Below are 15,981 nucleotides of genomic sequence, written 5' to 3'. Positions count from 1 at the left end.
CTGGCACGGGGGGTCAGTTGTGAAGAACACTACAAAATTATCTGTCATAATATGTTCAACTTCCGCTAAAACAAATCATAGTTTATGGCACGCAAATATCAATCATGTTTATTTGTTCAGGGTTCATTTGACCCCCACCTCATATCTTTTTCTTCATCCTTTGACATTGTTTTAATGTGATCTCCCTATCCCAGGTGGTATCCTTGAGATAATCTATTTAAACAAAACTTTTACTGAACTTTCTCTCAACTGCATCAACAAGTGCATCTGATAACAGCAACAAAATAATAATCATTAAAGAGAGCTGTGATAATGTTTGCCAACCTAAGATGTCATAACGTATGGTTTTAGAAACAAGTGTAACAATGGGGTCTACATCACCAATGTATTTACTTCTTGTTACTTCTGACTGTGAAAGATCTTCACATTTTCAGAAAGGGAAGAACCATGGCACACCAGCTGATGCGTGCAGTCCCGCGGCTGGTAGCACGGAGAGCATTCTCTACCTCGTTAGCACGGGCTGGTGGTGGCGCTGGAGGCATGCCAGCATGGCAAGTCAACCCAAGGTCTGGATCTTCCTCTTATCTTGTTTATTAGTGGACGCTTGACGTTCCCAATAAGAATCAAACTAATTGCTACAATTAATGCTATAATCATTTGGTACATTCTTGACCTTGTGTTTTGAGTCAGTGTAAATGTCTTCAATGCAGATTTGTATAGGGAATCACACAGCTTAGGTGTCTCAATGAATAACATAAAATTAAAGTTGGAAAACATACACATCCAAACATGTTATAAAATGTATCTTACAATGTTATTTTGTCCCTTTTTCTTAATTAGAAATGTTTATGAGGACCGACCAGACTTCCCCATGCCCAATGTCCCATACGTGAGCGAGCTCAGCGATGCTCAGAAGGCACTGAAGGCAAAGGAGGCTGGCGACTGGAAAAGTCTATCAGAAGAAGAGCTCAAGGAGTGTGAGTGTCTTAAACATGGTTGCATGCTGATGCTTACTAGTTGCTGAATTCATGAAGGAGCATATGCCTTTCTTACCACCAAGTAGAAACGGAAAAGAGGTTGCAATAAGAACCCTTGCCCAAAAAGGGGTGCATTACATGGATGGGTGAGTGAGTACAAACTGGAAATAACCGCTCTAGTATGGCCCAAAATTAGTGTACCAGTGGTTGAATAAGAATTAAGACAGGTACATACCTCAACCAGAACATCTTGACCTGGACCAGTTCTTAGGCATGAGTTTCCAATCCTGGAAGCCATTCCATACAATACTTTATCAATAACTTCTCCTAACTTTATAACATTCCATATAGACTCAATTACATTTGTCCTCAATACAAATACTTTTCGTTTCATTCACATTAGAACTGATTACTGATTTGTCATTGAATAGTTTTTATTTGGTGTTTACATGTATATGTAAATTATATGTAAGGTATTTTCATTGTTGCTGTTACTCCTAGTAGCTCTGAATACCCAGTAGTACCCTGAATGCAGATTCTCACATGCATCTCCTTTTTTAACGCCCTGGGCAGTGTACCGTCTCAAATTCCACAAGACTCTGGCTGAGGCTGAGGCACCGACGGGAGAGTGGAAGACAGTGGTTGGCGGCACAAGCCTCATTATTGCACTCACGTTTGTTCTGTATATCATCCAGAAGAAGTATGGTGAGTTTGGCCCCTTTTGTAGCCCTTCACATGAAAAATACATGCCTTTTACTAGCACCTTGACTTCAAATGCCTCCTTATCCAGTATTGTGATACACTAAAGTAGCTGTTTGGCACCCAATTCCCTATTGGTTACAGATTAAGGCAGCATGGAGAATGTTTAAGCATTTATAAGGTATTGGTAAAATGTCAATCATTAAACAGAAGAGCTTGTCATTGCCACAGTTTACTGGATATTTATGAACTTTGTCCATATTCTCTGTGTGGTATGATACTTATCACCTGTTGTTCTCCACAGCCATGCCTGCGATGCCTGAAACGTGTAACTATGAGTGGCAGGAGGCCATGATGAAGAAACAGCTACAGATGCGCAACAACCCTGTAGAAGGCCTAGCATCCAAGTGGGACTACGAGAACAACAAGTGGAAATGAACCATCCATAACACAGTCTAGCCCCACCTCTGGTGTACATCAATCCCATAGAGCCTTATGTCTGAAAATCATACCTTCTATTGACAGAAAACAGTGGATTAGGGAAATAGGGACATAAAATAGAAGCCAGGATCATGACAGTGGTTGCTTTGCAGGCTACTTGTCTCCCAGATTGTTTGGATTGGAATGCTTACAGTGTGTTTATCATCTTGAAGCCCTTTTGGTTGCTGCTGTTGGTTGCCGATAACTGTTCCTGACAGCATCACTGTTCACTCAGATGGTGTTAGTGGGCAGACTTATCACTTGGGGTGTATTCCTGTCTTACCATGTACAATATTCTTATGATTGTGATTATAGGCACAAATATGAGTTCCAATAAACTTCTATTTCTCCCCTCCTTGTTGTCTCTATTGTTTGAGTGTTGTACGTAGGTTTTTACTGCTGTATACCCCCAGAATGTCTTTAGGATTGAAAGCAACTTGGGACCACCAGGTATGCTTAACATGTAGGATCAGTTCTTCCATTTTATACCTTCAAGAAACAAGTCACTGCAAGTTACAATTTTAGGCTGTACAAGTTTTAGGTGGTTTAGTATAAAAGCTTGGAAACCCTCTCCCTGTTGTCTAGCCCAGTAACCAACAAAAATTTAATATGAAGCTACTTTAACTGTCACGTGATTGTTCCATATGAAAAAGGGTTCAGTGAATATCAGCAGTACTATAGTATGTAATGATGAAAAGGCATATTTCTGTGAACACATGAATTTATTGCTTTCAGCATATATACTTGCATGATATGTTGGTAAGGGGAGAGTATGTGAGCCCCAGTAAACTAACTAGGATGACACTCAGGCTTACACATATAACAGAAATTAAAAAATTCTGCTCATAAAATCTCATAAAGTACATTTTCATTAAAAGAATCAGTCATAATGCATTATCATAATTTTGGACTGCACTTCTTTAGAATTCAAACAAAAAAATATAGCAGCTTGACTATTTAGTACCAGTAATATCTAGTGATATGTTCCATATTCAATCATAATGTATGTGATAATATCATTTGTTGTACAGATATCCATTATATAATTTTAATTTCAATATATTTAGCAGACCAGGTTTACATTTTCACATTGCCATCCACACTTTTATACTATTTAAAACTGCTGTCACCAGCACTACTAGATAGGTAGGCACTCCTGTGTGGGGATGTCCAGCACCACATCCATGTCTGGGGTACATCTGCAGAAATATGAACAAAAGATATATTGATTAAAGACATTATATTTTGTGAGCATGTCCCAGTAACAAAAAGATAACTGAGTAACTTTACTGGTATAAAGAGAGTATTCAGCTACATGAACCAACATTTTAAGATATATCTTAATGCAAATGAGCTCACTTTGGTTCCTTCGGGAAGAAGTGAGGGAATATCTGCTGAAGGACTTGTGACTTGGGATCCTTGATGAGTTGTTTGAGTTCAGCCTCCAGTAGTGAGATGTCCTGCTTCAGGGTTTCCCTCTCCCCACGATGCACCTCAATCTCTTTCTTCATCACAGCATTCTGTAAGGCCATGTCCTTCAGGCTGCCGTGCATGGATGATATGGATTTCTAACCAAAGAAAAAAGACAGTAAGTGTGGCACTAGCAAAACTGGCAATGTGTGGGTTTCCACCTGAGGCATATCAGTTTTCAGAAGGAAATGTACTCGGAGGGTCTTTTTCCTGTTGTTGATACAAAAAGCTTTTGTTCTGAAGTCTCATAAAGTTTACCTGTGTAGCTAAAATGAATACAAATGTAGATGACTTGCAAGAAATGCAGTCTTTGTTTCAATACATAACCGTTGAACCTTTGGTCTGACATGCATGTTAGACACCAGATGCATTATTTAGTGTTACAACCTGTTAAACCCCTGTAATCCTTTGTGAAGGAAAGGTTAGCAAGAACATATATAATCAATAACTGTGCCAGACTCCTGAATGAACTGCTGGCATGATCACCACAGTGTTAGTAGTAAAGTACAATATTGTAAGTTCTGTGCCTCCACCATTGATACATGGGGACCATACAACACTACCTGAGAATCACTACCAGGGTTGTCAGAAAGGGCCTGGTGTATCAGCTGTTGTGGGGAAATGGGAAAGGGTCAGTCTATTTTGCACCCCTTAATACTGCTAGTGCCTGCAGGAGTATGCCATGTACACATGTGATAAATAGATATACATCATTATAGCAATTTTCCAAAGCATGGTGAAAGGAGGAATTAAAATACAGAAATTGTAATGCTTCGTATCAAATCTGTATGTATGTACTTGACCAAATTTGCAGGAAGAACATGCCAAATATCCAATAGAAAAGGATGCCATCACCACAACACCTTTGCAGCCCTGATGCCTTTAAACATTAACTTGTAGCCATAGCACAAGAATGTACTCCTTACTTCTGTGACATTGGAAGTCATGGCCTGGTTATCTGCAACCTTCTGTCTCTCAAAACTTGTTCTCTCAATGTGGATGATTCTGTTCAACTCAGACAGCTCCTCCTGCAGGGGGAATATGCAGTTTTATTTCTGTCCATCATAAAGAAAGAACAGCTGTACACGAAAATGTTGTTGAGCTTTCAATGGTATTAAGGCATGTCACAGCCGTACTTGAGGTCTATCATGCTGTGTTGCATCATCATTTTCTTAGAGCTAAATAAACCTTTTGTGTACATGAACTAAGGTAACTGTGCTTCTGCAGATTTAAAAGAAAAGTTGCAAACCTCTTGCTCTGCAGCCAGATCTTTAATTTCCGTCTCCAGTCCTGATATTTTAAGTGCCTTGGATGGGTATTCCTTGTCCTTGTATGTGACCAGCACATGGAGTTCTTCCTGTTTCAATCTTAGTCTGTGTTCCACTGCCCTCAGGTCTCCATGAAGATCTGCAGGGGGTTTGTTAAAGAGAACACATGGGAGTAAGACATTTTGTAAAGCAACAAACTGCAGTTTTTAACAGTCCTGATAGGTGGTGCAACTGAAAGTATGAAGTATTGTCTGCAAATCGATATTACAAGGGTGTAGGTGAAAGTTGGCTATGGTCAATAAACAAATCTGCAACATTGTTGGATTGGAGCATCATTACTATCTTTGGAGTTATTGCATTACCCAAATTGGCTTACTTCCAAATGAAGCTGACACTTCCAATATATAATGAGAAGAAACCAAACCAATGATAACTCAGGTAAGACGACTATAAATGTCATTTCTTACTTTCAAGATCCCTGTTTAGCCTCTCTGTTGTCTCCTCGAGATCTGCTTGGGCTGACTCCAGGTCCTCATGAAACTTGCTATTTATTGTAGATACTGCCCCCTAGAGATCAAAGTCAGAACTTCATCCTTCAATACATGTATAACTTATAAGAAATAGCTACACATACCTACAAAGTTCCAATGCAGTCACTGTCTACATGCACAATAAGGAATATGAAACAGACAAGTAGACATACTTACCCGGCATTTCTCATATTTTCTTAGGAGTTTTGTTGTATCTCTATGCTGTGAGAACAAAATGAAGTGAAAGAGTTTAATTATCAATTTATACTAGACATATTAACAATTCATTTCTCAAATCTTTAGAAAAGAAGTGGGCCTTATCAAGGGGAACATCATTGTAGCAGAATTATGAGTTTAAATAATCGGAGCTAGCATACCTCGTACAAATCAATCATCTATCAACTTGGAAAATGGAATAGTTGCAAACATTGTTTTCATATCACTGAGTACTCCCCAACAGTCACCAATACATTGAAGTTTCAAACAACTGTAAACCATATGTACTTACAGTCTGCTTCTCTGTTCCCTGAATTTCTGCTTGCAACTTTTTATTTTCTGACAATCTGATGAACAAGAAGTCAGTCAAGGAAAAAGTAATAGATTTGCTGAGCAAAATGCACACATCAGAAACATTGGGGCTCAAAAGGGAGTGTACTGGACACATTCCAATCAACTGATGCTTGACTTTTGTGATAGAAAATTACACCAATGCTATATTTGACAGGTCTTGAACCAAAAGGATACAAATACTCGTATCTCTTTGTGTACTCATCCATGGTTTGCATTCTTGCTTTTATTCTCATCTGTAAGGAATAACAGTGAAAAAATAAGCACATTTTCATGTGTTTCAACTTAACAGTATCAATGTGCAAACACAAAAGTGATACAGTCTGTATGACACTCCTCTCTACCATGATTACAGAGGTGTCTTGTGTCAAATGGCACTGAAGGGACTTGAGATTGTAACTTGAGCTACTACAAATGAATCACAATTCACATCAGATACACCCAACTTTAAGCTGATGGAAGTCTCTGGGTTAATGCTATGGTGCTCACCAAGGTTCCATTCTAGAAGTACAATACACATATTACCACAACACCTGTTACCATACCACAGTGACACCCTATACTTACTTGTAATGTCCTGATTCTACACATCTCTATGTCATCAACCTCGCTAGAATCAAGCCCTTGGAAGAGCCTGTCGGCTCTTTTCCTAGCCGAGTATTCTAGCAGTTCCTTAATGCGAGACTTAAGCAGCATGCAATAGGCAAGCAAGTCATCTTAAGTTTGCTGTCAGTACATTTTATATCTACGTATGTAACAGTATGAGTTTTAATTAACATAAACTACTCCTTGACATAAATCCCACAGGTGGTTTGTCTCACTCTAATAGGCTGTGTGAGATTGTCTCACTCTGAAGATATTCTTGTAACAGACAATACAATACACACTATGATTTATTGTTTAGACTCCAATTCCTGTATAACATCATGATAAGCAAATGTGACTCATTCTGGTAGATACGTCAGGATGGTTTTTCAATGATGTAGATAAATAAAAGGTCAGCTTCTCCCCATTGTACAACAACGTTTTACATGTACACGTGTAACATTTTCTTAAGTCCTAATTAATATTCTTTCTTTCTTTGCACTTGATCTGACCAGCATTATTTCGTAAGGGTTATCTAATGACACATACATGTGTAGTGTAACTGCTTTAATCTCTTACCTTCATGATATTGTCTTCTATCTCCTTCTTCCTGGCTTCCTTTGCTGCCTTCTCATCCAGTATGTTGTACATGTCCTTCCTGTTCCAGGAGTGTTTGCATGTGGAGGAGCAGGCCGTGCCAACTGTCCGCGTGTCCAAGGTCTCATCTGGTGTCACTCGGGCTGCAAGGTCACATACACTCCAATCAAAGCTGTCATTATGTCGTTTTGTACTTGAATATATGATAGTCACAGTATTCACAGTGTATTCATCGTATATTTCTGCATTTTGATAGTTACTGGCTATACATTTTTTCTTCTTATTTACGTATGTATTTTGTATGTTGCGGGGGAGACAACTAGCAGAGGTGTGTAATCATCTGTATTGTCTCCCCCTCCATTTTGTAAATGGAGAAGTTAAATAAAGACTATCTTGACAGTATCAAAAGTGATTTAACTTAGACCAAAGGATCATCCAAGGAAAACAAGGCATATAATTTCAGGTTTGTGAACTCATTTTGTAACCAAGAGCTAAATGCCAGCTAACCTATAATTGACTAGGTCTGCATGCAAACATCCCAACCTTTTCCAGGCATAATATGTACACAATAAATGATATTATATCATTGCTCAATGCTGATTATGCCGGTTATCACCAACTGGTCAAAGACTCAACTCGACTCTATGCTGCGCTATGCTACACTACTCTACTCTATGCTGCTCTGATCTGCTGTGCTCTACTCTAGTCTATACTCTCCTCGAATTGAACATCTGTACACAGATCTCCCTATGATGGTTTATTTTTTATAAAGATGGATCCCACTCCTAGCATTTTACCTGACTTACATGAGGTAGCCTGACTCTGTGCAGTTTTGTTCGTCTTGGTTGACTTGGCGCTGGCCACTGCAGCTCTGGTTCTCTGCCACTGTGCGTAGTCAAACATGGCCGAGAACTTGGACTCCAGCGACTTCAGCAGGTCGTCCTCAGCCTCGGGCTGTGGTTGGTTGGCCATAGCGACGCCCTTCTGCTGCTGATTTTTGATATAAGCAAATTTCTTCTTGAAACAATCATCAATGTCATATCATAAACATCTGTTCATGTTCACAACCCCTATTTTACTACTTCCAACAGTGACAGGTGGGAGGGGCATACTCCAAACCATACCTCACATAGCATAGCCAGACTGAGCTGTAGTGAACGGGACGTCACAGGCCTCCCTAGCTACATGCACGTCAACACAGTACTCACGAATGAATAACCAGTGTTCGCCTTGCGACATATACCACTGTACAAGTTGAAACTATATCTCCAGAAGTTTTTTAAAAGACACCCTCACTCAGTGAAACTGTAAAACTCCTGAACTTGTGAAGATGTTTAGGCCTCTTTGAGGAAAGTTATCCGTGACCATACCTATTCCACAAAGAGAGGGCAATACCTCTTACCTTATAAACCGGAATTTTATGGGATAAGCGTGGCCAGCAACTGGGGTTTATGGTCTTCAATGATCGTCAACTGAGTTTATTTTCCTGTCTGGTGCCGCCGCCATCTTGGATAGAAATCAAATTGTAAGCATGGCAACCGACTCATTACGCATGCCTGATTAGTGCATCCCAGCATCCTTTGCGTTCGCCGTTCGCGTCCTCCATCTTTGCCACTAAGAGAAATTTCAACTTCTTTTATGCAGCAAAATATTTGCCAAGTTCGACGGCCAGTGACAGTATTTGTGGAGTGACATCGGCATGTCACACTACAGGGACCACGGTCCGCTCAACTGCAAGATCTACGTCGGGAACCTGCCGCCGGGAGCCGCCAAACACGAGATAGAGGAGCGGTTCAGGTGAGTTGTGCGCCCAGCTGGTCGGTAGACAATACCCGTTGGGGAACATGTGTTTTTTTTTGTCGACCTTAAGTGAACCTTAACACTTTTTTGTGGTGACGTTGATCAAGTCTGTTGTGTTAAACTGACAACCCTGTACGAGTTTTGAAAGGAACCTGCCATAGCCTGACAAATTATGCCAGTGAAGGACAGCTTACGTGGCAGTCCCCCTGAACCCCTCACGGTATCCCGGATATGGAGGGGGTTTCCTAGTCTCTACTAGATAGACTCCAGAGCCCTGATGTTGTTGGAAAACCTCCATGGTTCATGTAACTCTGGTCGGCTAACTCCTCTGGCATATCATTCAGCCTATTTGCCCAGTTTCTAGTCCCTGTAACTCGGGTTGGCTAATTATAACTCCTCTGGCGTCAGTCCATTTGCCCTACTATTTCCAAATATTTCCAGCGAACGGACGTAAATAAGTAGTATTTGTATTTTCCAGGGATTCTACAGTCCAAAAGAGGGCTCATCAGATTGACATACCATATAGAGATTTGAACTTTAATATTGAAGACTCTACTTTGCTCTAAATATATAGCACAGTGGTCTATAAAAGCTTAGCCTGGATTCTAGACTATCACACAATAGATATTTTAGAGATTGGGCCATTGGGGGTCTGGCATCCAGGCTAGTAGTTAAAGCTATATTAAAAGTAGCACATTTGTTAGCCTTGATGCCAGACCAGCACGCGACACACTAATCCCTTTGGTCAGGGAAGCCCATATGACCCCTACCAGAGTTGGTACACTTGTCCATCGAATGTTTAGATTTGAATCGAAGGACTGGCATGTATTGGATTTGATAAAACAAAGGGTCATAAAGTAAATGCAGTTGTCCTTAAATTTTTGATGGGACCTTTCATAAAAACCCAGTCAGTCACTGACTATATCTATATAGCCAACAAGTAATTCATACTTCATACAAGGACAAATTTTCATTCTTCATTCAGTCAACACCTTCATGCACAGTGAAATTTTTATGCTGCTTGACAAAATAGAGTCAATGTTAAAGCTTGAGACTCTGGTTTGCTTATTGAATTAATTAAGAGTCCTATGGATGTGTAGGTAAGTTTGGATGGTGAGGAGACAAAGACTGCTTCTCAGTAGGCACGCTTGCCCCCAGGCTGATCATGGTCACATTTTTGTCTGTGGAGCACATATCTCAACCAGTTTGTCAGCCTGCAGGGTAACTACAGAAACTGATGAATGATAGTTTGATGAATGCCTTTATTGTACTGTAAATGCGGTGGTTGGCGGTGGTCTAATGCTCATGGTTTTTGCTGTAACCTGCAAACTTAAAACCACTATGAAAATGCTGCCTACCTACTACCTCGTTTCAACCACGAACTAAAAACCACCGCAAACGCTCCATTTTCTGTCTACCACGAAATCAAATCACTGCATTTACAGTAATTGCACAGGGAATGGATTGCCTCGCAGCATCTAGATCTCAACCAGTGTAGCCTGGAGAAATGTGTACTGGTTAAAATGTCAGTACAGACCTGGGTAGACTGAAGAGCTTTGTTCTCAGTAGCTTGTCCACATTCTTTCGGACAATTTGTCAGGTCTGTTTGGACATGTCAGAGTTGAAGATAGAGAGCCCCTTGTCTTTGTATAAACAGAACAGGTAGCATGAGGGCAATTTACAATAGCATTCTGCAATTGTTTCGCTGGGTGGAAAGAAATACTTTTAAGTTTTGCAGATGTAGTAACATGTACCAATAAAATGATTGTTTTTGATGATTTAAAAAAAGGACTATCTGAAACCTTTCAAATGAGGCCATACAAGGAGACCAGGTTATTGTTTAAACAACACCTGTTTGTTGTGAGTGGTTGTATCGAACATCAGCTTTAGCCATACAGGGTTGTGCTTTGCAACTTTTAAATCCTATCATTTTGGGTCATTGACCCCTATGTGCTACTGAGTCTTAATAATAGATCTCTTAGGAGAGAAGTCTCAAATTGCTGCGCCGCCCTGTAATTACTGTATTTGGACTTTGTTCCAAAGATTTTCTCTTCAACATTTAATTACCATCCAAACAAGACAGCCTTTTATGAAGTGGTTTGGTTGGTGTGCAAATTTCTGGAGTCCCAGCCTATATACTGAGAGTTCAACTTTCTCATGTAGTACTTAAGATTTTCTTAAAATGTACACTTAACACATCCTCCGGCTATAGCTATTTTATTAGATCCATCCATGGGCTAGTTACATGTGTGCAAGTTGCAACAAAACATTTTTTGTCAACTGTAAACCTGCACAGTCAAGCAAAGCTTGTTCCCACACTCAGTAGTGTGGTGTTCTGGCACACTGCCATGGGTGACACCAGATCCAGTTGTGTTCTTGATTTACTTCTGTAAGCAGATATGTTGACAAGTCTGGCTGTGCATCTCATACAAGGTCGGTCTCTTTGCCATGTCACTGCCAGTCAACACATCCAAATTTACTAACTACCTGTAACCATGTTACATTCTGTTGCTTAACTACATGCTCTGGGTTACATGGGATACTATACATATTCAGAATGCAAAGTGTACCAGTACATTTGTTACAGCTAAGATTTATTGATACATTTCTTACATTCCTTTTTTGCTGTGTAGTGATTTTGGACGCCTGCGGAACGTATGGGTGGCGAGGAACCCTCCAGGCTTTGCGTATGTGGAGTTTGAAGACCACCGAGATGCCAGGGATGCAGTGAAAAGTCTGAGTGGGAAGCTGATCTGTGGGGTGCGGGCCAGGGTGGAGTTCTCACACGGGATGAGGCGACCGTCCCGCAGGGGACTGCCACCTCCCGCGCCATCTCGATCGCACGACCGCCACAACTCCTCACGGTCCAGACGATCCAGGTATGTTATGTCAGGACTCAGGACACCTGCTAGCTGTATGGAATAGATGCAGTTATCATTGCAGCTCACTTCAAGGTAGTGTCTCACTAGTGGCACCACTTGGACCAAGGCCAACAAATCCCTTGTGAGTTGATAGAAGTGCACTAACAAACGTAGCACTTGGGGATGGCACTAAGATCTTATTTTGTAAACTATAGGACTGTGATAGTACTAGTAAGTGTTATAATGTGTCCAATCATATTCCAGATCCCGTTCTCCAAGACGACAGAGGTACAGGTCAAGATCGCGGAGCAGGAGTAGAAGTCCGCGGCGCAGTCGCAGCTACAGCAGAGACCGCTCCAGGTCAAGAGACCGCAGGTCCAGGTCCAAATCAAAGGAGAGGAAAAAGAGGTCCAGGTCGGGGTCACAGAAGCAAGCAACAATTAAATCATCACGTTCACGGTCTCCCAGCAAGGAACGAGAGCGCAGCAGGGGGAGAAGCGAAAGCGACGGAGCAGGGAGCAAATCACGGTCTCCATCCAGAGAGAGAGACGTCCAGGAAAACAACAAGGACAGCCCCGACAGAAAAAGCAATGGCATCGACGAAGACTGACCACAGACAACACAAGGTTCACATTCCCCTTATGGGATTCCCACTCTGCAGGGCAGGGGCTGTGGTGCTCGGCCCTTGCCAAGCTAGGACTGGTTAGAACTGTCCAACCATCCTCTCATCGCAGAGCTGGACTCCATCTTGTACTAAAAGTATGGCATAGTTTACTTCCACATTCTTACTACTTAGGAAAGATGTGCTTTCCTTTTATGATTAAGCACTGCTGAACAAAATATTGTGTAGTGTGTGTGCATGTGTGTGTATGTGTAATATCTATCTAGCTGCAAAGCATGCAATGTTTGATATAGGCATATGACACATGATGTAGTGACCAAGCAGATAGCTCTTGGATGGCAATGATATAATCTTGCTGTCATTATATAGAACCAAGTTTCTACATTTAATTTAATGTCGTGGATGTGTCTCCTCCGTTTTCAGAGGAAGCTGTTATACATGTACTTATTAATCAGCATATGATGGTGGGTTTAAGAGTTTCCAACTTTTTACAACTTTTCATAAGGGAACCTGGTGGTGTCTATGTGGCTTAGTCTGGTATTCTGCACTGCCTCTGCTGGCGCTCGCTTCAATGCCTTGCATTTTTATCAAACGATCAAAATGAAGCGAGGAAAGAAGAAATTAATTTTTGTCTTTTTATTTTCACAATTAGAAATGTCAGTAAAAAAGGTTTGGTGCATAACCTTGAAATGTTTCATGAATAATGCAGCTTGATGTCCATACTGTGGTTTGGTTTAGTCATGTACATTGGCTGTTGTATGAAACCATTTCCACCTGTGAAAATCAGTAGGCACGTCTGTGTGCAGCAGGTACTGAATGTTGAACCTTACCTGTAGCTCCAGTACTGACTGTTGTTGTTCGTCTGGAAGCCCCAAGACTGTCCTTTGTTGTGTACTATGATGATGATCATGCTGTAACATTCCGTTAACAGGAGGCATGTTCCCCTGCCCCCCAAATCAACCGAACAGCCGTCCAACAAATGGGCAACCAATCAACCCAACTGCCCTGCCAATCAACCACCCAGATGACATCTGAGGCCCAACCCCCACAACCAATTCTCTCAACCATCCAACCCCACTTCTCCCAACTAGACCAGCGGACAACGGGGGTGCCTTGTGCCACGCACCTCGCACCCTGTCCCACCTAGCATCACTATCTGCATAGCGAACAGGCAACGCAGATAAGTCAGCATCCCTCCCGCCGCACGGGAGACAGGCAGGCCTCGCTCTAGCAGGTCATAGGTCGTAAAGCCCTTCAAAAGGCAGGTAGATCCATACAGAAATTACAGTAAAAAGATCTGTTTTTTTTTTTCCGTTGCCGTTTGCAAGCTAGTGTTTTTTTCTTTCCAGTCTTTTCTCCTCCTCTTGATAAAATGCTTTTTGCTTTCATTTTGCACATTTGTCAGTGTTTCCTGTCCTGTGGTGTTGTGTGTACTGACCGTTTTCTCCACAGCAACCCTGATGCAGGAGTTCCTACAGAGACAGGCAGACAACATGACACATCACAGGCTGTGAAGGATGGGGCTTTAGCTGTAGTTCCTATCTGTGGTAGTTGATAAACTACTCTGAAAATGCTCGAGTCACAAAGTCATGACATGCATAGTGAATCTTTCAGAATGCAGGACTATGAACAATTTCTGCAACAATGTTGGACAGTTAAGTGCTGTGACAGAACAGCTGCTGTAATTTGAGATGAACAGCTCCTTGTTGTACCCAGAACTCCACTAAACTTTTATTCCATGGCAGCTCATGATTGTGTGGAAACTGTACTAACTAAACTACATTTTAACGACTACTGCTATAACCCATGTAAATCTATCTACTAAGTAATGTCCAGATAACATATTATCTGTAAGACAGATACTAGTTCAATAGAAGCACGCTGGCATTGCCGTGCTGTATCTACAAGAAAGATTGGAAATACAGAAGGAGTAGTGCATTTGTTAGGGTTCAGTAGGTTGGTCTGTGCAAGGGTTGACAGATTGGAAAGTCCTCTACACATGGCTTCTCTGGAAATGCAGGGAAAGATGTCTGTTGTTGCAAAATATGAAAGTGTTGGATATCAGTGAAATAAATCAGTGTGCATCAATAAGTGTTGAGTAAGATATGTAATGCCACCCCGGTATTATGCAGATATTAATGCCATATGTACATAATGTAGTATGTAAGACTATATTAAACACCTCATATTATGTACTGCATGTCTTGTTGGTTGTTCATTTGTGTGGATGTATTTAGGAAGAAAGATGTGAAAGGTGCAAAAGTTACAGGCATCTCACTGCAAACTAGCAAATAGAACACGTCATCAGTCAGAAGTTTTTTCTGTTATTCTTTCCTCCTGTCTTCCTTTTTCATTACCTTTTTTTCCCCCTCATTTTTCTGTACCCTTTTCGTTACCTCTTTTTTTTGTCAGTTCTTTCCATTACTTTCGTTCCTTCTTTTTCCTCAGTATCTCCTTCTTACTTCTGGTCCACACCAAAATATACTGGTTTATTGGAACTTCCATTGCTTAATTTGAGACATACTTTCGAGGCTACATCATTCTATCGTTCCCAGTATATGATAACGACCTTACATATCATAAGTTACAGTCTGGTGAGCTCGATTCAGACGTTTAATTGGCCATGTCCTTGAGTGTCACCCACTCAATCCTCCCATTGTTGTTGTAACATAAAGGTCACAGCCCATGACCTGGCACGGCTGAGAAATGCCATTCCGTGATTATACCTCTCCCATAATTACACTTTAACACGTTTTATGTTCATTGTGTAATTGCCGAGGTAATACTACAGGTTTTTGCCGACAGGTGTTACCGACTACCCCGGGAAAACATGTGTAATTATTGGTCGATAATTACTGTTTAGAGTCGTTTGGAACCACAGCACGTATGTTGAAGTAAGCTGTGTTTTTTCTATTGGGTGTGAATGTGAATCTCCAAGCAGATGTTGGGATGCAAAATCATTACGTTTTCTATAGCTGCCCGCTTTTGTTTCAAACGGACAGCCAGGAAAACGCAATGGTTTTGCCTCCCAACGTCTGCTTGGAGATTATGTACATGTTGCCGGAAGAGAGCAAATTCATTCTCTTGGATCCAGATACATGCACATAACAACTGTACTTGAAGCTTTTCATTTGTTCCCGTATTTTTATATTACTCAAAGTGATAGCCACCAACAAGGAGATTTTATCAAAACCTTGCCACCACAGAGTAATGTTCAGTTATTCTGGTTGTGACTCACGTTGGGGTGGCCATATCTAGATGTATCCAGGCATCACTGGGCCCCATCGGCTAGAGCACGATTCCATTATATTGATAGCCGTATTTCTCCGTACATTAGCTCCTCATTACTTATCATCACCACTACAACAAACCGTCATTTTGTTTCTTTTTTTTGGTCAAAGTTGCATACGTTCACTTCGTACAGAACTTGTTTTTTTCAATAGTACGTGCAAGTTGACAACTACTTATGTCGACTCATACTTATGTCGGATAATGGAGTCAAAGTTATAATCTCGCCGCTATGTA

The 15,981-nt window shown here is 41.1% G+C and overlaps 3 protein-coding genes across 7 annotated transcripts; 2 read left to right on the top strand and 1 right to left on the bottom strand.

The window, feature by feature from the left end:
* The first annotated feature begins 418 nt into the window (after window positions 1-418).
* LOC136439219 (cytochrome c oxidase subunit 4 isoform 1, mitochondrial-like) lies at window positions 419-2,511 on the top strand. Its single transcript, XM_066434495.1, has 4 exons — window positions 419-566; window positions 841-977; window positions 1,551-1,682; window positions 1,981-2,511. The coding sequence occupies exons 1-4, from the start codon at window positions 448-450 to the stop codon at window positions 2,112-2,114; spliced, it is 522 nt and encodes a 173-aa protein (XP_066290592.1). The 5' UTR covers window positions 419-447; the 3' UTR covers window positions 2,115-2,511.
* Window positions 2,512-2,859: 348 nt separating this feature from the next.
* LOC136439215 (uncharacterized protein C20orf96-like) lies at window positions 2,860-8,691 on the bottom strand. 4 transcript variants are annotated; one of them, XM_066434483.1, is made up of 12 exons: window positions 8,576-8,691; window positions 7,971-8,163; window positions 7,156-7,316; window positions 6,169-6,227; window positions 5,933-5,987; window positions 5,602-5,646; window positions 5,362-5,461; window positions 4,876-5,033; window positions 4,553-4,654; window positions 4,190-4,234; window positions 3,516-3,724; window positions 2,860-3,355 (listed from the first exon to the last, which is right to left on the bottom strand). In XM_066434483.1, the coding sequence occupies exons 2-12, from the start codon at window positions 8,143-8,145 to the stop codon at window positions 3,295-3,297; spliced, it is 1,170 nt and encodes a 389-aa protein (XP_066290580.1). In that variant the 5' UTR covers window positions 8,146-8,163; window positions 8,576-8,691; the 3' UTR covers window positions 2,860-3,294. The 4 variants fall into 4 exon arrangements, with proteins under 4 accessions (XP_066290580.1, XP_066290582.1, XP_066290581.1 ...); XM_066434485.1 differs by having other exon boundaries at window positions 7,980-8,163; XM_066434484.1 differs by having other exon boundaries at window positions 7,971-8,160; window positions 8,576-8,684.
* A 57-nt stretch (window positions 8,692-8,748) lies between these two features.
* LOC136439218 (serine/arginine-rich splicing factor 3-like) lies at window positions 8,749-14,651 on the top strand. Of its 2 annotated transcripts, XR_010756501.1 has the most exons (4): window positions 8,749-8,970; window positions 11,607-11,852; window positions 12,099-12,593; window positions 13,388-14,651. XR_010756501.1 is itself a non-coding variant. In XM_066434493.1 (3 exons), the coding sequence occupies exons 1-3, from the start codon at window positions 8,873-8,875 to the stop codon at window positions 12,442-12,444; spliced, it is 690 nt and encodes a 229-aa protein (XP_066290590.1). In that variant the 5' UTR covers window positions 8,749-8,872; the 3' UTR covers window positions 12,445-14,651. The 2 variants fall into 2 exon arrangements, 1 of the variants encoding a protein (XP_066290590.1); XM_066434493.1 differs by having other exon boundaries at window positions 12,099-14,651.
* The last annotated feature ends 1,330 nt before the right edge of the window (window positions 14,652-15,981 follow it).

The sequence above is a fragment of the Branchiostoma lanceolatum genome, chromosome 7 (assembly GCF_035083965.1).
Source record: "Branchiostoma lanceolatum isolate klBraLanc5 chromosome 7, klBraLanc5.hap2, whole genome shotgun sequence".
Lineage (NCBI taxonomy): Eukaryota > Metazoa > Chordata > Leptocardii > Amphioxiformes > Branchiostomatidae > Branchiostoma > Branchiostoma lanceolatum.
The sequence above is the reverse complement of the archived record's forward strand: the minus strand, read 5'-3'. Positions and strand labels throughout refer to the sequence as shown.